Raw genomic sequence first — 20,129 nt, forward strand, 5'->3', positions numbered from 1 at the left:
AGCCCACTGGCCACCTGCGACCTGAGCCCCATCGCTGGCTGCCCCACCCCCACCCCAGTGTCTCCAAACTCCGCCAGAGCTCAGCCGGTCAAGGAGCCCGGAGACAATTTCCCTTCTTTTCCATTCTTATTATCTGCATTTGCTGGCTCCAAGGAACCTGAGGAGGAGAAAGGGGGTGGGGTAGCCGAAGTACAAGCACTGTGAAGGTGGGTGATCAGGGACTCACCCACACTGAGCAAATATTTGGGAAGTCACTTGTTTTATTAGTGGGCAAAGCAGCTGAGGGTGGGAGGATAAGTTCTAAGGGAGAGGGGCCCAGAAGAGTTTGGGAGAAGAAAGGTCCTCTTCAAGGGTTCCTCAATCTCTGAGCCCCACACCACGATCAGATCCTCCTGCAAACATGGGTGGGTGGGGTTGGCACAGGTCCAGAGAAGCTGCTGTCTCTGAATCAGGCCCCCACCTCTTCACTATACAGTCACTTCCAGGCAACGGCTCCCTTTCTTCTTGCATTTTAGCTTGCCGTTCCTATCACCCTCAGGGCCCTGGATGACCTTGACAGCCACACTACTCTCCTTGAACCTCACTGAGAACCTGGAGGGGAAACAGACAGAGGGGTAAAGCTGGTACCCTCATCCTCTCATCTCTACTCCCATATTTTCATGATGGTTTCCATTCTCCTTCTTAAAGGAAGTACATCTCTCCTCCCCTCGTGTCAGAAGATTCAGGGCCCAAGAGAACCTGAGTGGAGAGACTAAGAAACACCTCCAAACCTTGCCTTGACAGAATATGCTTCACTTTCTGACTACATGAATTTTCCCGGTCACAATGACCAACAGCTTGGTCATCTGCCCCCAGGCTGGCCCTCACCCCCAGCTCATGGCCTTACTTCTCAGTCACGGAGATTAGAAGCTGCCTCTGTGTGGCATCCAGCACAGCCTGGTACATTTTGGTTAGCAGTTCAATCACATGTTCGCTGACCAGCAGGAAGTCCCCCCTGGAGCCCACTGATGATATCTTAGGAAGGGGGAAAAAGTGGGGAAGGGATTCATTCTTCCCTCTGCAGGAGCAGCCTGAGAGGCACTGAAGGCCCAGAGTGAGAGGTCTGGTCCTCATCACCCCAAGCCCACCCCAGCCCCGTGATGCCCACCACCTTCTCCAGCGTGAGGTACTGCACCCACAGAGCTCTGATACCTCATTCAGATGCAAGCTGAAAAGCCCATCCTTGAAGCTGGTGACTGACACCTCGGCCACACTATCTAGTCCAATGACGGTTTTGGCCTGGGACTTCTTGGTGTCTATGAGAATCACATGCCCCTTGGTCAAGAGAAGAATTCGAGAGGAAGTCTAAGGACAGAAATGGAAAATGTGAGGAAAGGTGAAGATTAACCCCACCCTTCCAGCTACCAGTCCCAAGGCTCTGGATCAGGCCGTGGGCAGAAGTCCAGGGTGCAGGCATTCACCTTGCCATTGCCACGATTGACCTTCTTCACAGTGTCTGCCATCAGAACAGGCCCTTCCTCCCCGCCCTTCAGCTTCTGCAGCTTGGGGTTCCCTTGCAGCCCAAGGTAGTCACCGCAGAATGGAATGGGGACACTGAGGACACACAGGAGGTATGTGGTGGAGACAAGTTCCTCACCACTGACCCCCAAGGCCCTGAGCCTCCCCACAGTGAGTTCCCATGTCCCTTCCCCCATGCTCCACCATATCCTCTATCTCAGCATGGTCCAGGACCAACATCAGCATCCCCTGAGAACTTGTTAGAAAGGCAAATTATTGGGCCCCAGCCCCAGATCTGCTGAATCAGAAACTCTGGGCGGGGGGTGGTGCAGCAATCTGGGTGTTATCAAGCCTGCCAAGTGGTGCTGATGCACACTAGTTTGGGGACCACTGCCCTATCCCACCTGGGGGATCCTCCTGTCTTTGCTCTGGATGAAACTGACTGTGCAGGGTCTGCAGGGCCCTCACCTCTGGGGGTAGGAAGCCTTCTTGCCCTTGAACAGTTCGCTGGCACAGAGCTTCTCCTTCAGGATCTCTACCTGCTTTGGGGACAGTCGATCCCGGAATCTCTTGCACTGTGAGAGGGAGGGGCAGGGGCTAAGCTCGTGGAGGCAGAGGGCAGGCCTGGGGTGGGGGTTTGGGAGAACACTGAGAGGTGCAAGGAGGGCAGGGGCTGGAGAAGAGGAGAGACAGGGAATAGAATAGGCTCTAGGCACTTCAGAGAGGGCAGCTGCTGGAGGAGCACTGTCCCCCCTCAAAGGGACTCTGGGAGAGGGGGATGGAAACAATCAAATGTGTCAGCCCCAGGAGGAGGGCTATATGCCAGCACACAGCGCAAGGCCTACTCTAGACAGGTGCTCAGTACATATTTCCTGAATGGAAGCACACTGTGCTGAGTGAAATAAGCCAGATAGAAAAGGACAAATGTATGATTCTACTTCCATGAGGTACCGAGAACAGTCAAATTCACAGAGAAAGTCGATTATAAGTCCCAGGGGCTACAGGAGTGGGGAATGGGGAGTTACTGCTTAATGTGTACAGGATTGCAGTTTGGGCTGATAAAAAAGAAATACAGAGACAGATGGTGGTGACGGCTGCGCAATAGTGTGAACGTGCTTTATGACACTGGACTTACAAATGGTTAAGATGGCCAATTTTGTGATGTATGTTGTTTTCACCATGAAGAAAAAAAGTGGAAGAAGGAGGCAGAAGATGAAAATCAGAGGGAGGAGGAAAAAAAGACAAATGAGAGGAGTCGTGCTGGGCCCCACTCACCTTCCAGCGGTAGAAGAGCTGCTGTAGCTCCTGGTTCGCTGTGTTGAAGCATCTGTAAGGGGCCGCTGGCCACGTTCTGTCCAGGATGTTGGTAGACGGCAAATTGTTCCTCAGCCCCAGCAGGAACTTCTGCGTCTAGATTGGAAGCAGGGGGATTGGGAGTGGACGGATGAGAAGACAGACCTCCCAACAGGCAAACTCTCATCCAGGACCTGCCACCTGAAAGGAGGGAGGCCACCCAGAGTAAGAAGCAACAAGTAGAGCGAGGAGTCAGAAGGGAGTCACCTCCTGGATCTCTTGTGGGTCCAGTGTTCACTGGAAGCTGGGCAGTGAGAGCGTGAACAGGAGACTGGGAGGGAGGGAGGGAAGGGTTAGTTCCAAGCAGAGACCTGCTGCCCAGGGTAGTGAGGTGAGAGCAACCGAGATGAAAACTGGCCTCAGTATTTTGCTCCTGTGACTTCCTATTGTCTCAGTTCATAGCTGCCTACAGCTGGCTGCCACTGTCTGCATTGGCTATAGGACAGGTACCAAACCTCCCCCCTTCCCTGATCAGTCAAGCCCAATGCCTCAACCTGGCATTCAAAGTCTTCTATTTAGGGCCCAATCTCATGCCCCAGGATCCCCTGCATGATCCCAGCACACCTCTCAGGTAGTGTTCCTCATCAAGCCCTCTGCCTAGCCCAGGCGTGATCACTCCGTGCCTCAGCCCATCCTGCTCTCAACTCAGCTGTGCCCATCTAGATTCTACCTATCCTTTCAGACACAGCTCGAAGCCCTCCCTGATTCCCTGGGCCAGGGCTGCCTCTCCTTTCTTTGAAGCCCCACAGCACTTTGTCTATACTTCTGTGTTTGTACTACTATTATCTGTGTGGAAATCTTTTCCCTCTTCTAGACAATGAGTCCTTGGGAGTCTGGATCCCAAGCTGAGTTCTTGTTGTTGTTGTTTTTTTTCCCCCTGCCATTCAACAACATTTATTGAGTGTCTGCTCTGTGCCTGGCACTGTTCTAGGTATGGATACACAGCAGTGAACAGAACAAACAAAATCTCTATTCTCACTGAGCTTATATTCTACCGGGGGTAGGGAAGAACCCCACAGCAAACAAACATATATGTAAGGTCAGATAATTATATATGCTATGGTGCAAAAAAGCTGGCCCTGAGACCAGAAATGAGCAGTAGCATATCCCAGAAACGAAAAGAAACTGAGACTGGATTAAATCGAGCAAGAAGAAAGAAGATCAGAGGATTGGTTGGTCAAGTACATTCATGAAGGGCCTTGTAGGCTGAGGTAAGAACACTGGCTTTTATTGGGAGTCAAATGGAATGCCATTAGAGGATTTTAAGGGGAAGAGTGACATAATCTGCCTTACGTTCTTTTTTATTTCATATAACTTACTGTCTTATTTTGAAAGTTTTTAAACTTACATAAAAGTTGAAGAAACATTACAGTGAATATCTGCATGCCACATATTCCTTACCTAAATCCACCAACTGATAATGTTAACAATTGGCCATATTTGCAGGCTTTCTAACACATGCACACATGTATACAAATGGGCATAAATAAATACATACACACACTCACACATATATAAATCTTTGCTACCATATCATCCTAAAGTAGGTTAGAGAAATCATGGCATTTTCCCTAAAACTTAAGCACGCATCTCCCAAGAACCAGGACATTCTCCTACACAAATCATAATTCCACCTCCATACCTAAGAAGACAAACATTAATTGGATACACTCATCCAACAGCAATGCATGCTCAAATTTCTCCTAATGTCCTTTATAAACTTCTAAAAATGCCCTTTGTAGCTTTGTTCTTATTCTTCCTGTTCCAGGATCGGATCAAGTATCACCCATGGCATCTGTTTAGTCTCCCCCAATCTAGAATAAGGACTCTCCAGTCTTTATATCCCAGGGAACACCCAGCACCCTGTTTGTTTGTGGGGTAGAATTATTGAAGGTATAGAAAATAGCTTGATCTTGAGTACTTCCAAGTTTTGGATTTTTTTTTTTAAGTTTATTTATTTTTGAGAGAGAGAGAGAGAGAGAGCAAGTGGGGGAGGAGCAGAAAGAGAGGGAGAGAGAGAGAATTCCAAGCAGGCTTAGCACTGTCAGCATGGAGCCTGATGTGGGGCTCGAACTCACAAACTGTGAGATCGTGACCTAAGCCAAAATCAAGAGTCAGACACTTAACTGACTGAGCCACCCATGCGCCCCCAAGTTTTTGGAATTTCTATGAAAACTTCTTACTAACACATTAGGTTAAAAAAATTAAAATGGGAAAAGGGAGGGTATGCAGTATATTGCTATAATTCTCCAGGAACTATCCAAGCTCTTTGATTCCTCTGCTACAAAGATCTTGCAGGCTTGGTCTAATCACCTCACACCTTGGTTTAAGTCCCCAAGGGGACTTGGTCAGGTCTAGTTTGATTTAATTCAATAAACATTCCTAAGCATTTCCTCCAATCCCTCATGTGCTAACTGATGTCGAAACTCTGAAGGTTTTCTTTTCTTAATTGTTTGTTTTTTCTAGATCTAGAAAGTCTTTCCTTTCCCTATATAGCCCTCCTGCGCCAGTAGGTCTCTAGGGGGAGTGGGGGGACAGTGTGGGGAAGCAGTCTTCGGCAGGCATTAAAACTCTGGGGTCAGATCACCTGGGTGGCTCAGTCAGTTAAGTGTCCGACTTCACCTCAGGTCATGGTCTCACATTCCATGGGTTTGAGCTCTGTGTTGGGCTCTGTGCTGATAGAGCCTGGAGCCTGCTTCCAATTCTGTGTCTCCCTCTCTCTCTGCCCCTTCCCTGCTTGTGCTCTGTCTCTTTCTGTCTCTCGAAAATGATAAATAAAAGTTCAAAAAAAAAAAAAGTCCCAAGTCCCCCAGAATTAAGATCTTTCCTGAGATTTCATTGTGGACGTGCTTGCTATAGCTTCAGAAGAGCCGGAAGAAAGATACAATCCCTCCACTTTCACCCCTACCATAAAATGGATCTCGGAAGGTTGAGTTAGGTAACCCTATGTCCTCACTCTGCTCTTCCATGAGGCTCAGTCTCTTCAAACTGTTGTTAGCCATCCAGCCCGTCTCTTCTCGGGCCTATTCATCATGGACCAGTCAGTGGGTGTGCTGGGACCCCTTCCTGCCCCAAGGTTGCCCACAGTGTCCACTCCTTCCGGAGTGCACTCTGATTCTGCCCCTGGGCCCTGAGGCACCAAAGCCCCATTCCTTCTTACCCTAGGACTTAATAATTAAGTACATGCAGATCAAAGAAACCCTTCCAGGGAAAGCTTTGATCACCTCTTCTCAAACCCCTCATCTTCCTTTTCCAAACCTGACCCTCCCTCCACAACCTCCCCTCCACCTTCCACCTTCAACCCCCACCACTTACTATGCTCTTATAGATGAAATCTGCCAAGGTGAGGGCAGCCCCCGACCGGAAGTATTTTCGATAATCCTTGCGGGCCTAGAAGGGATACATGAGAAAGGAGCCAAAGTAAAGATAGACAGACCTAGAAGATAAGGAGACAGAGGTTCTACTGTTTTCCAACCATACAAAGAGCACAGTTAGATAAAGTGCCGAGACTCTACTGGAGGGAGAAAGTAAAGGCAGACAAGCTGGCAATGAGGAAGGCACTCAAAGCCAAGTCAGGGACACACCCAGGTGTATACACACATCTCCCCAGTACGCACCCACACTCCCAGACACACACCCAGATGCAGGCATGCCATCACACAGAGGTATGCCCTGGGTGTGGGCAGGACTTGCTTTCTGCTACTCTTTCCTCCCAGCAGCTGGCACAATCCAGGAGAAACCATGTGGGGGAAGAACCCATGTGTGCGGAGGAAACCCCTCTCCCCTTCCGCATTACCTTCCACCCTCTCACAAAAGCCTGGATCAGCACCACTGATGCCTTTATCTTCGCATAGCGCTTCCTTTGCTGCAGAAAAACAATAGGCCTGTTAGAAAAAACTCCATCCCCTGAACCACCTCTCCTACTTCCCACTCTCTCCCTCTCTCTTTTTTAAATGTTTATTTATTTTGAGAGACAGAGACGGAGACAGAGAGAGAGAATCCCAAGCAGACTCCACACTGTTAGCACAGAGCCCAACGTAGGGCTTGATCTCACAAACCAGGAGATCATGACTTGAGCTGAAATCAAGAGTTGGATGCTTAACCGACTGTGCCACCCAGGCGCCCCTGACTCTTTTATTGGAGTGAAAGGGATGGGACTTTAGGGGGCAACTGATACCATGTTGCCTCGAAACCAGGAGGAAATGAGGATCTGACTCTTGCGCATCAGCTGGTAGTGGGTGCGGCAGCGCCAGCCCCGGTAGATCTTCTGAATGAGCGTGGCCAGCTGCTGCAGTCTCAGGCGCCGCTTCTCTTCCAGGTAGAACAGCTGTGGAGAGGTGGAAGGTGGGGCGGAAAGGCTGGCCTAGGGGAATAGCACTCTCTCCTCCTGGAGCCCAGGTGCCAGGGGCTTCCCAGCCAGTGTTTTATTCATTCCATTGACTTCTTAGTGAATTCGTTTATTCACTCACTCATTATTATTCTGTTAAGTGTTATTCACCTTAACAGAAACCTACTGAATTCTAACTCTGTCAGAGGCATGTGCGAGGTCTGGAAATTTAGACATGAGTGGCACATCACCTTGATCTTCAGGAGTTCTGCTACAGGTAGAGGCACTCAGAGTGGGCCATGCAAGCAGGGTGGGGTAGGAGCCCAAGGATTCAGTTTCCAGGGACAAAGTCCCTGCAGAAAGCAGACTTCCTCACCCACCATCCATCCCAAGTTATAGATGCTCCCCTCCGCCCCAGCCTCTCACTCATGGACCCTCCAACTCTTCTGCCTCCTACCCCAACCAAACACAAGTGCACCCTCCAACTCACAGTCTTAGGGCTTCTGATGAAGATCTTCGTCTTCCCAAAGGCCAGCTCCTCTGAGGACAAGCTCAGCTCCCCCAGGACCTTCTCAACTCCCTCCCTATAGGAGCAGATGGGGAAAGCTACCAAGGGGCATCCCAGAGAAGGATCCTCTTTCACCTTTCCCCAACCTCTTATACCCAGGGAGAGGAGTTCAGGGCTTGAACAGACTTCAGAGCCTCTGCAAAGTGATCAGTTCATTTCCCCAAGTATCCATTCATGGAGTTTTGGCAATTTACATGGCACTGTCTGTTCTCCCCACCACCCAGATGTTCCCTGCACTGCCCTTCCCTGCTCCCCCATCTCCCCCAGGAGTCTTACCTGTCTCCCCCATTCCAGCGAGGCCACGTGCTCCGCCCCAACAATCGGTACCTTTCCAGGAAGGGCCCATACCTCTGGCGGTAGGCATAGCCCGCCCGACGCACCCGCACGTTCTCTAGCAGTCCCAGGTACCGAGTCTGGACGGCCACCAGCTCTGATGAGAACTGACCTCGCTGCTGATGCTCATTGGGCTTTATACACCTTGGGGTGGGGGGAGAGGTGCAAGGCACAGGCATGAGGAGCTTCACCTTTGCAAGTGTGACCCATCCTGGTCTCTATAACCCTATTCTGGAGGGTTATTTTCAGAGGAAGTGAACACACTGGCCTTCCCAGCTTCACTCACTATAGCGTGATTCCTACTAAAGTCTGATGCTCTCCCTGCCACAGGATTCTCAGTTCCTCATTTTTTATGAGGGAAGGGCCTTCTGATACTCTTATTCCAGAGACACCCTCCCCCCAACAATGGACAGGTTCTATAGTGCTGGACCCTGCATCTGCCATCACATACGCTGCATTTCCCCATGTACCCAGCATGTCACCTGATGTAGTTGGGGTTTTTGGAATATAAGTTCTTCATGAGTATGGCCACAGAACTCTTGAATTGGGCTCCAGCAGTTGGGGGGCGCTTGAGAGATGTCTGTGTGGGAACTCCTTCAGGGAACAAGGACTGAAGGAGGGGGTGCTGGGCCTTCCACATGGCCTGGGACAAGTCCCGGAAGAGTAGGTCATTGTTCTTATCAATGAAGCCATTCACGTTGTAAGTCACCTGTAGAGGAATAGCTATGGGTCTGGAGGGTCCATGACCTTGTCCCAGCACTTGGCACTCCCAATCTCATTGTGAAGTATTCCCAGATCTCATCTCCCCGCAGGTCCTCCCCCATTGCCTTCCACCCATGCCCAGGCCCATTTCTGCCCTCCAGCCCTGCATGTCACCTTGCCCGCATAGTGGCAGATGCGAAAGCAGCTGAGGCCCATGGTGTGGTCATACTGGCGCTGGGCATTCTGGGTGACTTTGCTCTCATAGTAACCATGCTTGGAGAAGACCTGGTTCAGCTTCGCTAGGAAGGTGGAGTCACTGACCACCCCAGGCCGTAGGCACTCCTCATCCAGCATGGCCAGGATGCCTTGCTGATTCTGGTCAGGGGAACAAGATCAGCCCAACTTAGACCTGATCCTCCAAGATGTCCACATCCTCACTGCTGTCCCTCTGCCCCTTCATCCTTTGCCCACTTCACCATCCTTACCAAGTGGGGCAAGGGGAGGGGGAAGGACAAGGATATTCAGGCAGTCTGGAAGAGGAGGTCTCAGAGATAACATAAAGATAACTCACGTGCTCAATGAGGTTACAGATAATGCCATTATCAAAGTAGTCCACCTTTGTCCACGGTATGCCCTGGCAAGAAGAGGCATGACAGGTTACAAGAGCAGGTCCAAGACAAGTCTCCAAAGACCTCACCAGACTCAGGCTCACTCTCACCCAACCCACGAAGAACTCAGAAAGCCCTATAATTAAGAGGGGTCCTTGGTGTGGCTTCTGTTTAGGTTCCCATCCCTCCAGGGTGATGGAGAATTTGTGGGGTGGGAGACACGTGAAAGGACCCAGAGCAGCTGTGAGAGAGGGGGAGATGCTGAAGAGAGCCCTGTAGGTGGTGTGGGGTGAAGATCGGGGTAGGGATTGCCCCACTGTGGAGTGAGGAAGGATCCTTGAGCGTGTGCAAGAGCAAAGGCCACACTGTTCTGGCAACAACCAATAAAACCAAAGCACATGAGTGAATTTCATCAAGCAACAAACCTAACTTGATACATCTTCAAAGACCTACATCAGTGCTCTTCAAACTTGCATGGCAGTCAGCTAGAGGTCTTGTAAAAACAGACTGCTAGGCCCCATCCCCAGGGTTTCTGATTCAGCATGTCTGGGATAGAGCCTAGGAATCTGCCTTTCTAACACCTTTCCAGGGATGCTGCTGGTCCAGGACCACACTTTAAGAACTACTAATCTACCCGATACTTTGGGACTGTATAGTTTTTGTTTTTGTTTTTGTTTTAAGCAAGAATGGTACAGAAGGAGACCCAAAGACAATCGTTCCCCACTTAGGGGTAGCCGCAGACAGGATAGCTTCTGATCCCACCCAAGGGCCAGCCCTCCCAGACTCAGACCATTCCCAGGTGTGGGGGTGTGGCTGGGGAACACTCTCCCACCCCCTCACAGATCTTCAGGGAATGTAGAGTGGAATTAAGTAGTTGCCTTCCCATTTCATCCCCAAAATACTTTCCCCAACTAGTTAAATGAAGTATGATATCCTTACAACCCTGTGTAGCTGTAAAGATGCATCTTTATATACGATATGGAAAGATCTCATTAATTGATGAAAGCAAGGGGTAGAGCAGAGCATATTCACTGCCATTTGAAAAAAATTCTGTGGGAAAATAAACTTCTACATTTGCCTGATTACACATAAAAGACCTCTGAAAAGAGGGCCACTTTAGTTGCCTCTAGATGGTTGGAGAACTAAGAGGCTGGGGATGGGCTGGGAGAGAGCCCTTTCTTTATATGCCTTTTTAAGCTTTTTGAATTTTGAGGCATGGGAATGTATTCTCTAGTTGATCATTTAAATTTTTAAGATAAAAACATGAAAAACAACTTTAAAAAAACCTTTCCCACACATTGTGACCACATTGTCTGAAATTCTGCTGCAGCAGATTCCCAAGGGCTCACAGGCAGCATCCCTGGCAGCGTTTTGATGAGTGAGACTCTCAGCCATTCACACTTTGGGGGGAATTAGCTCAATCAGATAGCTTTTCTAACACCTAGCCATAGAAAGCAAGCCTTCTTGCTGAACAGGGGAAGGAGTGTGGAAATGTTGAGCCATGGGGAACTTCTGGGGAGAAAGTCTGGGATCAGGGTGCTACATGAGGAGATGGTGACATCAGCCAGGGCCCGAGGAGACAAAGAATTGTGAGGTGTCAGAGAAGAGCACCAAAATGGATGTGGTGGGGTGACAAGCCTGGGAGAAATGTCCCTTCTAAATCAGGCTCACAGTGTGCTGCAGGCCACGCACAGCTGTCACTTCACCCTTGTGAGGACTCCCCCCACACAGCCTTCCATCAGTCTGCCCCTTGCTGGCACGGCCTGGGGTGGGAGCAGGGGACTGGGGCGTGGAGAGCAAAAACTAGGGCTTCTTGGTAATGCTGCACTGTTGAGCAGTGAAAGGGGAACTTTTTGTCCTTTATGTTCCCATCTGGGCACGAGTGAGAGGAAACCGGGATTGAGGAGAAAGACAGACGTGGCGCGCACACCAGCGTCACTTTGGAGAGGGGCTGTGGGGGAAGGCTCCGCGCACCTCTCTCTTATATTCCTCCTGCTCCTCTTTCAGCGTCATCTCGATGAACACCTGCTGCAGCTTCTCATTGCAGTAGTTGATCACAAACTGCTCAAAGCTATTGTCCTGAAGGAGGGGACCCAGGTTAGAGAGAGAGCAGCTCAGTCCAAGACCCTTCCTCCCTCTCAGCCCCACACCTCCCCTCTCGCAAGCCCCTCCCTTTGAGCCTCCGCACCCCAACCCTAGGGATGCAGGGTGGCTGCAGTTGGGGGAAGCTCTCTCACCTCTAAAATTTCAAAGCCGTAGATATCCAGGACCCCCATTACCTTCTTTTTCTCCCCGTTGCCCACCTGAAGAGGAGGGAAAGATAAATCTGAGGACGGGCCCCCTCTGCACACCAGGCCAGGCCCTTCTGGGGCAGATGTGATTGGAGCAGAGGGCAAACAGAACTCGGGTGAGCTTGACCAGTTGTGATTTTATTCTCCTTCCTCCTCTACACACTAGGGGCCAAGCAGAGGGAGGAGAGGAGGAGGGAGATGTAAGCAGATTCCAGGATGGTGCTCCCAGGGGACGAGGTAGAAAGACTTTAAAATCTTCTGAGGAAAATAACCATCTCGTACATTTGTAGAGCAATTTAGAAAAAATTCTATGTTCTTACTTCATTAAACCTCATGATAACCCTATATGGTGTGATAATTCTCATTTTACAGATGGACAGATCAAATTTCAAAGGGGCTAAGCGTTTTTAAATCCCATTTTCCCCTGTTGCCTTTCCATAATAGCTTCTGAATTGAAGGCATTTTCATGTACAAAATTAAAAAAAATTTTTTTAATGTTTATTTTTTGAGAGAGAGAGGCAGACTGCAAGTGGGGGAGGGGCAGAGAAAGAGGGAGTGACAGAATCGGAAGCAGGTTCCAGGCTCTGAGCTGACAGCGCAGAGCCTGACGTGGGACTCGAACCCACAAACCGTGAGATCATGAGCTGAGCCTAAGTCGGATGCTTAACCGACTGAGCCACCCAGGCACCCCTCATGCACAAAATTTTTTAAATAATAGCTCTATTTTTATCTAATTCACATTCTATAAAATTTACCCTTTAAAGGTATACAATTCAGTGATTTTTCAGTATATTCAAAATGCATATGGGGGTGCCTAGGTGGCTCAATCGGGTAAGTGTCCAACTCTTGGTTTTAGCTCAGGTCATGATCTCACAGTTCATGAGTTCAAGCCCTGCATTAGGCTCTACGCCGACAGCACAGGCCCTGCTTAAGATTCTCTCTCTCTCTTCCTCTTTCTCTCTGCTCCTCCCCCACTCTCTCAAAATAAACTTAAAAAAAAAAAAAAGTGTATGACCATCACCACTACCTAATTCCAGAGCATTTTCATGATCTCCCAAAGAAATCTTGTACTCATACCCATTAGCTGTCATTCCACCTTCCCCTCTCCCTCCACTCCAAGCCCCTGCTAACCATTAATCTACCACCCTCTCCATAGATTTGCCTATTACATTTCATATAAATGGAATCACCTTTTGTGTCTGGCTGCTTCCACTTGAATGTTTTCACGATTTGTCTGTGTTGAGCATGTTATCAGTACTTCATTCCTTTTTATGGCCTATTTATTTATTTATATCCCATTGTATGGATATACCACTTTTATTTACCCATTCATCAACTGATGGACATTTGAGTTGTTTCCACTTTTTGGCTATTATGGGTAATGCCTCTATGAACATTTGGGTACAGGTTTTTACATGAACATCTGTTTTCAATTCTCTTGGATCTATATCTGGAGTGGAATTTCTGGGTTATATGGTAACCATGTCCATAATTTTATCTGATCCTCACTATGAAGGAGGTAGGCATTAGCATCCAATTTTCCAAATCAGGAAACTGAGGCTCAGAATCTCTGTGAAACTAAAAGGCCACACAGCTGGTAAGCAGGGGATCCAGACAGTCAAACTCAAAAACCAGAGATGCTTCCACAACAACACACTATTGGAAGGAACTGTACCTTACCCTTCATCCTTCTTACTCTCTTCATCTCAGAACCCGAAGTATAGGGATGGTGACCGGGACAAGAAAAGTGAGGCAGACAGGAGAGTGTTGAGGGAGGAGAGCAATCTCTCACCTTGATACTCTCATTGATTCGATTCACTATCCAGTTGAAAAGGCGGCTGTAGATGTTCTTAGCCAGAGCATCCCGAGCATACTGAGCCTGTCGGGCAGAGCCAGCTGGTTAGGATGGCAGCCACAGAATAGTCTCAAAATCAGCCCCCTCCCATAGGGCCCTTACCTGGGTGAAGTTCAGTGTAGTGACCACCTCCTCTTTGGCTGTTTTCATGGTCCTTGAGCACAAAGCTTTCTCTAGTTCCTCTGAATTCAAACCTATCATTTCCCCAATCTCCTGGACTCCTGGAGTGATGAGGAAATACAACATGGCCTGAAAGAGAGCTATCTCCTAGGGAGGGAGGGCTGAGAAGCGACACTGCTAGGAGACTGGTCTCCCAAGGTCTTGGGGATATCCTTGCAGCCCATCCATAACATGGCCCAAGAGGAAACTCTGGGGAGAGGAGAGGGAGCTGCGGACACTTTAAATGCATTATCTACTTTATTTTATTTTTGAGTAGGCTTCACACCCAAAGTGGAGCCCAACGTGGGGCTTGAACTCACAACCCTGACATCAAGACCTGAGCTGAAATCAAGAGTCAGACACTTAACTGACTGACCCACCCAAGTGCCCCTGCATTATCTACTTCAATAGGAGAATCTCCTGAAATTCTTTGCAAAGACTCCACTTAGACTCAGAGATGTGTCAGAACCAAGGTCTAACTTCATAACCTCACTCCAAAATGCCTCACTAGGAATTCTCAATGAGTGTGTTTGGGGTAGAACTCAGGAATGGCTGAGTGGGACTGAATCGGAATGAAGTCAGTTACTCAGCAGATGGTGGACGAACAGAAATTGTAGTAGGAGATTCAGGGAGCGGCTTAGAGGGTACCAGCAGGGCGGTACAGACCTCTCCCATCACGGATGCCACTTGCTGATGTCCCATTGGCCTGGGACTCATCTGCTAGCTCCACGTTCCCCAGCTTCAGCACCAGGGCCGTCACCTCTAGCACCTGTTGAATCTCTACCTCCGAGAACCCAATCACAGTCATTGCATTCTGGAGGAGATAGCAGAAATGAGAAGTTGAATTGTGGTGCCAGCTCAATGCCTCCCTTCTCAAAGCCAAAGCCTGGGCTCAGGGGATAGCCTAAGGCCCTCCCTGGGCACCCACCTGTACAGACTTGAAGTTGGAGGCATCGTCCATGCCATCAACTCTAGACACTTTCTGGTTCAGATAGGCATAATGACTTGTGTCCCGCTTGAGCTTCAGGGCCTCTGCAAGGGTCAGTATGAGAATCTGATTCAACATTCAATCTTTTTAAAGTCACCAACTCTAACTATGTGCTTTCATTTTATATTCACAAACTAGTTATAATGAATTTTGATAGGTTTTTTGTCTATATGCATCATAGGGTATAAACCTCCCTCTAATTCTTATAGGCAACAGAAATTCTACTTTTAAATGACCAGTAGATTGTAGTGGCCTTTCCCATCAAACAAAGCAGGCTTGGATCCCTGTGCTGAATGTGGAAGGCAATGATTTCATGGGGAGTTAGCATTTAATCACGTACTTTATATCCTTTGGCAACTAGAAAACGTTAAAGTGCTTGGGAGGAGGGTTAGTACCCAGGCTCTCAGGAGTCCTCCGGCCTTGACTCTCACAGCCCTTGCCCTAGCTTGGTTTACTCATTTATTCGAAGGAGCCATTTTTGTTTTCGGTTCGTCCCCTGCCTCCTTTGTTTTGGGATCATTAATTCCCATTATAATAGACTAAATTTTCAAGCAGTATTTAGAGTTTGGGTATTCTTAATTGTGGGGGTTTTCCTAACTTTGATGAAAGAAAAGACTCATTCTGCTCTTCTTCCCATCCTCAGGGTTCTCAACAATAAAAACAAACAAGCCAACCCTCCATCCTACTCAGTTCTCAGTGGCTCAGAGAGGAAAGACGGGTGAGCACATATCTCCCACCCACCCAGAGCCTCAACACCTCACCCTAGGCCTGGGTTGGCTCATTCATTATTTGTTCAGTAAGCACCAACAAAGTTGCAGGTACTATGTTCCCTAATCCTGACCCCTCTCCTGGAAACTTTCCTTGGACATTGTGGGGCTGAGCCAAAAGGCTCTCTTGTGTTCCCCCATGGTGGATCTCTATCCCAGTCCATAACACACGGGCTAGGTTTTGTTTTTTCTGTCTCTCCCACAAATGAACAACACATTGGGACTGTGTTTTTCATCTTTGTTTTCTGTGTGCCTGCTTGGCATACATAAACTTTTTTCTTTTTAATAAATGAGTCAAGGTTATGATCCAAGCTGTTCACCTGAGATGGGAAGAAGTAGGTTAAGCATGGAGCTTGAGGGATATCAATGATCAGTTATTCAAATGATCTGAGAATCAGGGAAAGTCCCTCAAACTAGAGTTTAATGACAGCTTCCCCTGAGACACAGATTTTGAAAGAGGAACCTGCTAAAGAAAGGTGGACAAAGAATGAGTCAGAAAGGCCCTGGGATGATGACACCAGGGAGGCCCTGTCCAGACTTAGCTTAAGCCAATGGGTAACAGTCAGACAGAATAAGATACTGGTGCCTATGATTCGAACAAATTGAGCACAACCAAGACTACTGAGCTAGGAAGGAATAATGAGACCTGTGGGGGCTCTTGAACCATGGAGATCCCTAGGAGGGGAAAAGAGATAGGCACAAGTCCAGCAGAGAATAACCAGGAACCAAAAGGACAGGTCCTTGGGGGCCATACACCCACACTGCTCACAGCTAGAGGGGGCATTGGGAGGCAAACTCTGGCAGGGCCCGAAGTCCCACCAGACTCTGCAGTGATGCCCACCCAGAACCACCTCAGGCCCATCCAGCACCCAGGGCTCCCCAGGACAAGGCAGAGGTCTCCATGCCTTCTGCTCCTACAGCCATCCACACAGGCCTATTGAACATATCTGTCATCCCTAGAAGACCTTAAGTTCTTCGAGGACAAGAGCCATGTTATCTTATTCAACTCTGCATTGCTAGAGGCTAGCACAATGTTCGATAATAGTAGGTGTTCAAGAGATATTTGATGAATGAATACATGAAACCTCCATCAAGCCATCTAAGAAGAAGAAATCAAGGACAGGGGCTGGGTGAGGCAGATGTAGACCCAGAACAACTTCAACTACTGCTCATCAAAATTTCTTTAACACTTAAATATCCTGTCTGATTTTCTGCTGAGCTAGCGATTAAGTCCCTTAAATTGAAGATAGGAAAGAGTGGAAGTGGTAGGTGGAAATAAGTGTCCCATTTCTGAAGCCAGCCTGGGAAAAGAGGAACCCAAGCAGGACAGAGGAATAAGAGCAGGTCAAGAGACAAGAAGGTTTATTCCTAGCAATACAATCCCAGAAAAAAGAGGAGAACACAGAGGTCAGGGGATTGTTTCCAACAATGAGTGGATGAAATTCAGTGTGAGGAGTGCAGGAAGAAGGAGCCTGAGGGCTCAGGGAAAGAGGGCTGCAGGGGTGCAGAGGGGCCCAAAGGTTCTAGGGATTAAATGGAGGTTGGGGACCTTCTTCCATGTGTCTGGGCAGGCACGTACCCAGCAGGTGTGCATCTGCTCCGGCCAGTAGCTGATAGAAGATGTGGAAGTTCCTTTCTCCTTCGAGCTGCTTCACCACTCGGGATTTCTCAAGCAGGTCTGGCAGGGAATTAGAAAATAATGTCCTAGAGCTCAGGGAGATTCCACAGCTTCCCTCTAAGCCTGCCCTCTTCGCTGGTGTTCCTACTAGTAGGGAAGCCTCCTGGTAGCCTACTATTCCTTCCTACGGTTTCAAATCACCAGAAAGGGACACTGTGGGATGGGGAGAAGAGAGAGGTGGTAAGCAGAATGGGGAGACACGTACAGTTTGTGATGACTCCACCAAGGGGCGATCCTTTGAAGTCAAACTCAATATCCATGTATTTTCCCTACAGAGACCAGAGAGAGAAAGAGATTTTGCTTCCTCTTCTTCTCACCACCCCACCCAGGAGGGGTCTGTGCTGCATTCCTCCTTCTAAAGCCCCCACACCCTCTCCTCCCAGGCCAGGGAGATGGTCACTCACAAATCGAGAGGAGTTGTTGTTGCGAATGGTCTTGGCATTGCCAAAAGCTGCAGAGATGAGAGAGAAGGTGAGGTAACTGAGGGAAGAAGAGGGGCTCGAGAGAAGGGGAAGGAAGGACGTCTTCTAGTCATCAGGCCAATCTCAGAGTTTTCAAGCTGAACAAGAACAGGGTAAGAGGGTGTAGGGCTGAGTGTCTCTGGGCCAGCAGGGTGGAGGGTGGAGAGGGCAGAGACTGGGATACTCACCCTCCAGCACCGGGTTTGACTGAAGCAGTTGCTCCTTCACAGAGTTCACCTGCTCCCCTTTCCCACAGACAGCCGCCACATAAGACATCACCAGCTTACTGGCCTCTGTGCAAGAGAAACCTTCACATGGATCCCCACCACTCTCCTTAACTCCTGTCATTCCAGCACCATACCCCTCAGAATCAGAAAAAGTGGGAAGGAATTTCTGGGGTGGGGCAAGACCAGGTCTGGCTCGGAAAGAGATGAGGGGGTGGTTCCAGCAGTGACTGCACAGCCTCCCCAAGCCAGGCACCTCACCAGTCTTGCCGGCTCCGCTCTCGCCCGTTATGAGGATACACTGGTCTCGGTCCCGGTCCCTCAGTGACTGGTATGCCACATTTGCCAAAGCATAGCTTGGGAGGAGGAAGCAGGTGAAGACTGATGTGGGGCTAATCCAAGACACTACCTTCCACTCAATCTCCAGCCTCCAGAGTCATCCACCCTCCTCACTTGGACTAGACTGAGGTAAGTGATAGGCCTAGGAAGGGTCTTCCTGGGGCCAGTGGGGAAGGGGAAGCCGGAGAACTTCCTTCAGGAGAAAGGATCGAGGAAATTAGGGTGTCTCACTGTCAGAAGTTAGGGCCCTATCAGCCTTCCCTCAGTTCCTTTACTTACATATGGGGCTTCAGCTCATAGAAGGTATAGTCCCGGTATTTGGCAATGAACTCTGGACCATAGATGGGCAGCTGCTGGTAGGGATTCATGGAGATCAACACATTCCCAATGTAGGTCTGGAGCCAAAAAAGGTAAAGAGAATGAGCAGCGGTGGGGTTAGGGGAGGCTGAGAGGGGAGAAGGGAGTGGGAGCACATGAACTCTCTGACCACATACCCAGAGCCGGGGGCACGCATATGCACTCACATAAATCTCCTTGTTTTCATAGCGCAGCTGGAGGTTCTTGAGCAGAGGCTCCTCCTCCAGGGGTTCCAGGAGCACAAGGTCCCCCACCCCCACAGAGTCTTCCATGAGAGTCATGTCCAGAGGTTCTGCTGATCCTGGGAGTAAGGAGGTCAGTTTGCTGAAGTCTGCTCTGCTTTAGGGGCCAGTAACTGTGTGTGGCGGGGGGGGGGGGGGGGGGGGGGCAGGGGTGTGTGAGGAGGGCAGAAGGACTTAAAGAGCCTTCTCCAACTCTGGGCCCTAGAGACAATCCTCAACCTAGGGGTCCTCTGGACTAGTCAAAGCTAACTGTGGGAGGCTGCAGAAACTCTCCCCAGCGGGGAGAATCCTCTGCTCCCTGGGTTAGGGCTGGTGGGGGTGGGGCAGGGGTGGGACAGGACCACCTGCCTTTGACCAGGGTAAGGAAGGCACCCAGCAGGTAGCACCTGGGGAAGCACAGTTGTTCTTGCAGGAGAGCGGGCTGGGGAGGAAAGGTTAACTCTGAAAACTTGCTCTGTCCTGCGCTGAGGCCCTGGCCAGGGTCCAGACTCCCTGACCCTCTGCCCCCAGTTCTCCTTCTCAACTCTCTATCTCTCACAGCTTCTATTTCAGTCACCCAGTCCACCCAGAACCATTGCAAAAGTTCTTCCAAAGATCCCTCTCATTGCCACATCAAGATTCATCTTTTAAATGGGATAAGTTGATGAGTTAGAGGAACAGAGGCAGAAGTTCCTCCATAAAAGATTAGAATACCCTGAAGAGAATAAAAGTTTGGTTTCTCCAACATCAAGTAGCTGTCAGGATCTCTGGATGTATCTATTTTTCTATCTCCAGTTTTTATACCCATTGCTGTAACCTTCCGGCATGGACTTTGCCCCATAGGGACACACCCAGCTTTTTAGCAGCTGGTGGGAGTGGGCAAGGAGGAACAGAGTTATTGTGGGGCTCATCCCCTGCACAGTGAGCACATGGCAGGTGTAACCGAAGGAGGAAGCCCAGCCCTCCTCAGTCTTGCCTGTGGGACTGAGTAGGTGGGGTGGCCTGGAGCAGGACAGAATTATTAGTACAATGGTCAGGGCTACTCCCTAACAGGAATAAAAGAGCCACATCCTCCTAGTCTCCAGCAATGCTGAACCTGGGCGGGGGAGGGGAGGGAAGCAGGAACTGAAGGTGGGGCAAGAGGGGAACACAGGCTGCCTTCAGCCTTCACTATGCCTCCCCAAGTTCCAGAAAATGAGAGCACTTGTCACTTCCTGGAAGGACACAACTGAGAAAGCAATAAGAATACTGACAGTAGCAATCGCAAACAATCAGGTGCCATGGGCCAGGCAGAGCTCTAAACACTACATATACTAATTCATTTGATGCTTACAAACAGTATCCTCACAAAGTAGAAACTATTACTATTCCACATGCTCCAGATTAAAAAACAGAAGTTAA

General features: G+C 49.3%; 1 protein-coding gene across 1 annotated transcript; it reads right to left on the reverse strand.

Moving 5' to 3' along the window:
- Positions 1 to 252: 252 nt before the first annotated feature.
- Positions 253 to 18,798, reverse strand: MYO1A (myosin IA). Its single transcript, XM_047067252.1, has 27 exons — positions 18,675 to 18,798; positions 18,430 to 18,545; positions 18,073 to 18,167; positions 17,776 to 17,880; positions 17,531 to 17,577; positions 17,332 to 17,395; positions 17,028 to 17,126; positions 14,622 to 14,725; positions 14,360 to 14,507; positions 13,637 to 13,755; positions 13,472 to 13,558; positions 11,626 to 11,691; positions 11,363 to 11,467; positions 9,352 to 9,414; positions 8,955 to 9,155; positions 8,561 to 8,787; positions 8,022 to 8,222; positions 7,668 to 7,761; positions 7,028 to 7,177; positions 6,647 to 6,715; positions 6,166 to 6,240; positions 2,773 to 2,907; positions 1,966 to 2,072; positions 1,461 to 1,593; positions 1,192 to 1,344; positions 887 to 1,014; positions 253 to 591 (listed from the first exon to the last, which is right to left on the reverse strand). The coding sequence occupies exons 1-27, from the start codon at positions 18,786 to 18,788 to the stop codon at positions 468 to 470; spliced, it is 3,129 nt and encodes a 1,042-aa protein (XP_046923208.1). The 5' UTR covers positions 18,789 to 18,798; the 3' UTR covers positions 253 to 467.
- Positions 18,799 to 20,129: the final 1,331 nt, after the last annotated feature.

This window comes from Lynx rufus, unplaced genomic scaffold (genome assembly GCF_022079265.1).
Source record: "Lynx rufus isolate CCGP_SWC_20201006 ecotype Redwood Valley unplaced genomic scaffold, mLynRuf1.p SCAF_7, whole genome shotgun sequence".
Lineage (NCBI taxonomy): Eukaryota > Metazoa > Chordata > Mammalia > Carnivora > Felidae > Lynx > Lynx rufus.

Coding starts and splice junctions, on each gene's coding strand:
- MYO1A (XM_047067252.1), bottom strand. CDS start 18,788: ATGACTCTCATGGAAGACTCTGTGGGGGTGGGGGACCTTGTGCTCCTG. Junction 14,726..17,027: donor AGCAGATGCACACCTGCTGG/GTACGTGCCTGC, acceptor TGACCCTTGCAG/AGGCCCTGAAGCTCAAGCGG. Junction 7,178..7,667: donor TCATCAGAAGCCCTAAGACT/GTGAGTTGGAGG, acceptor ACCTCTCCACAG/CTGTTCTACCTGGAAGAGAA.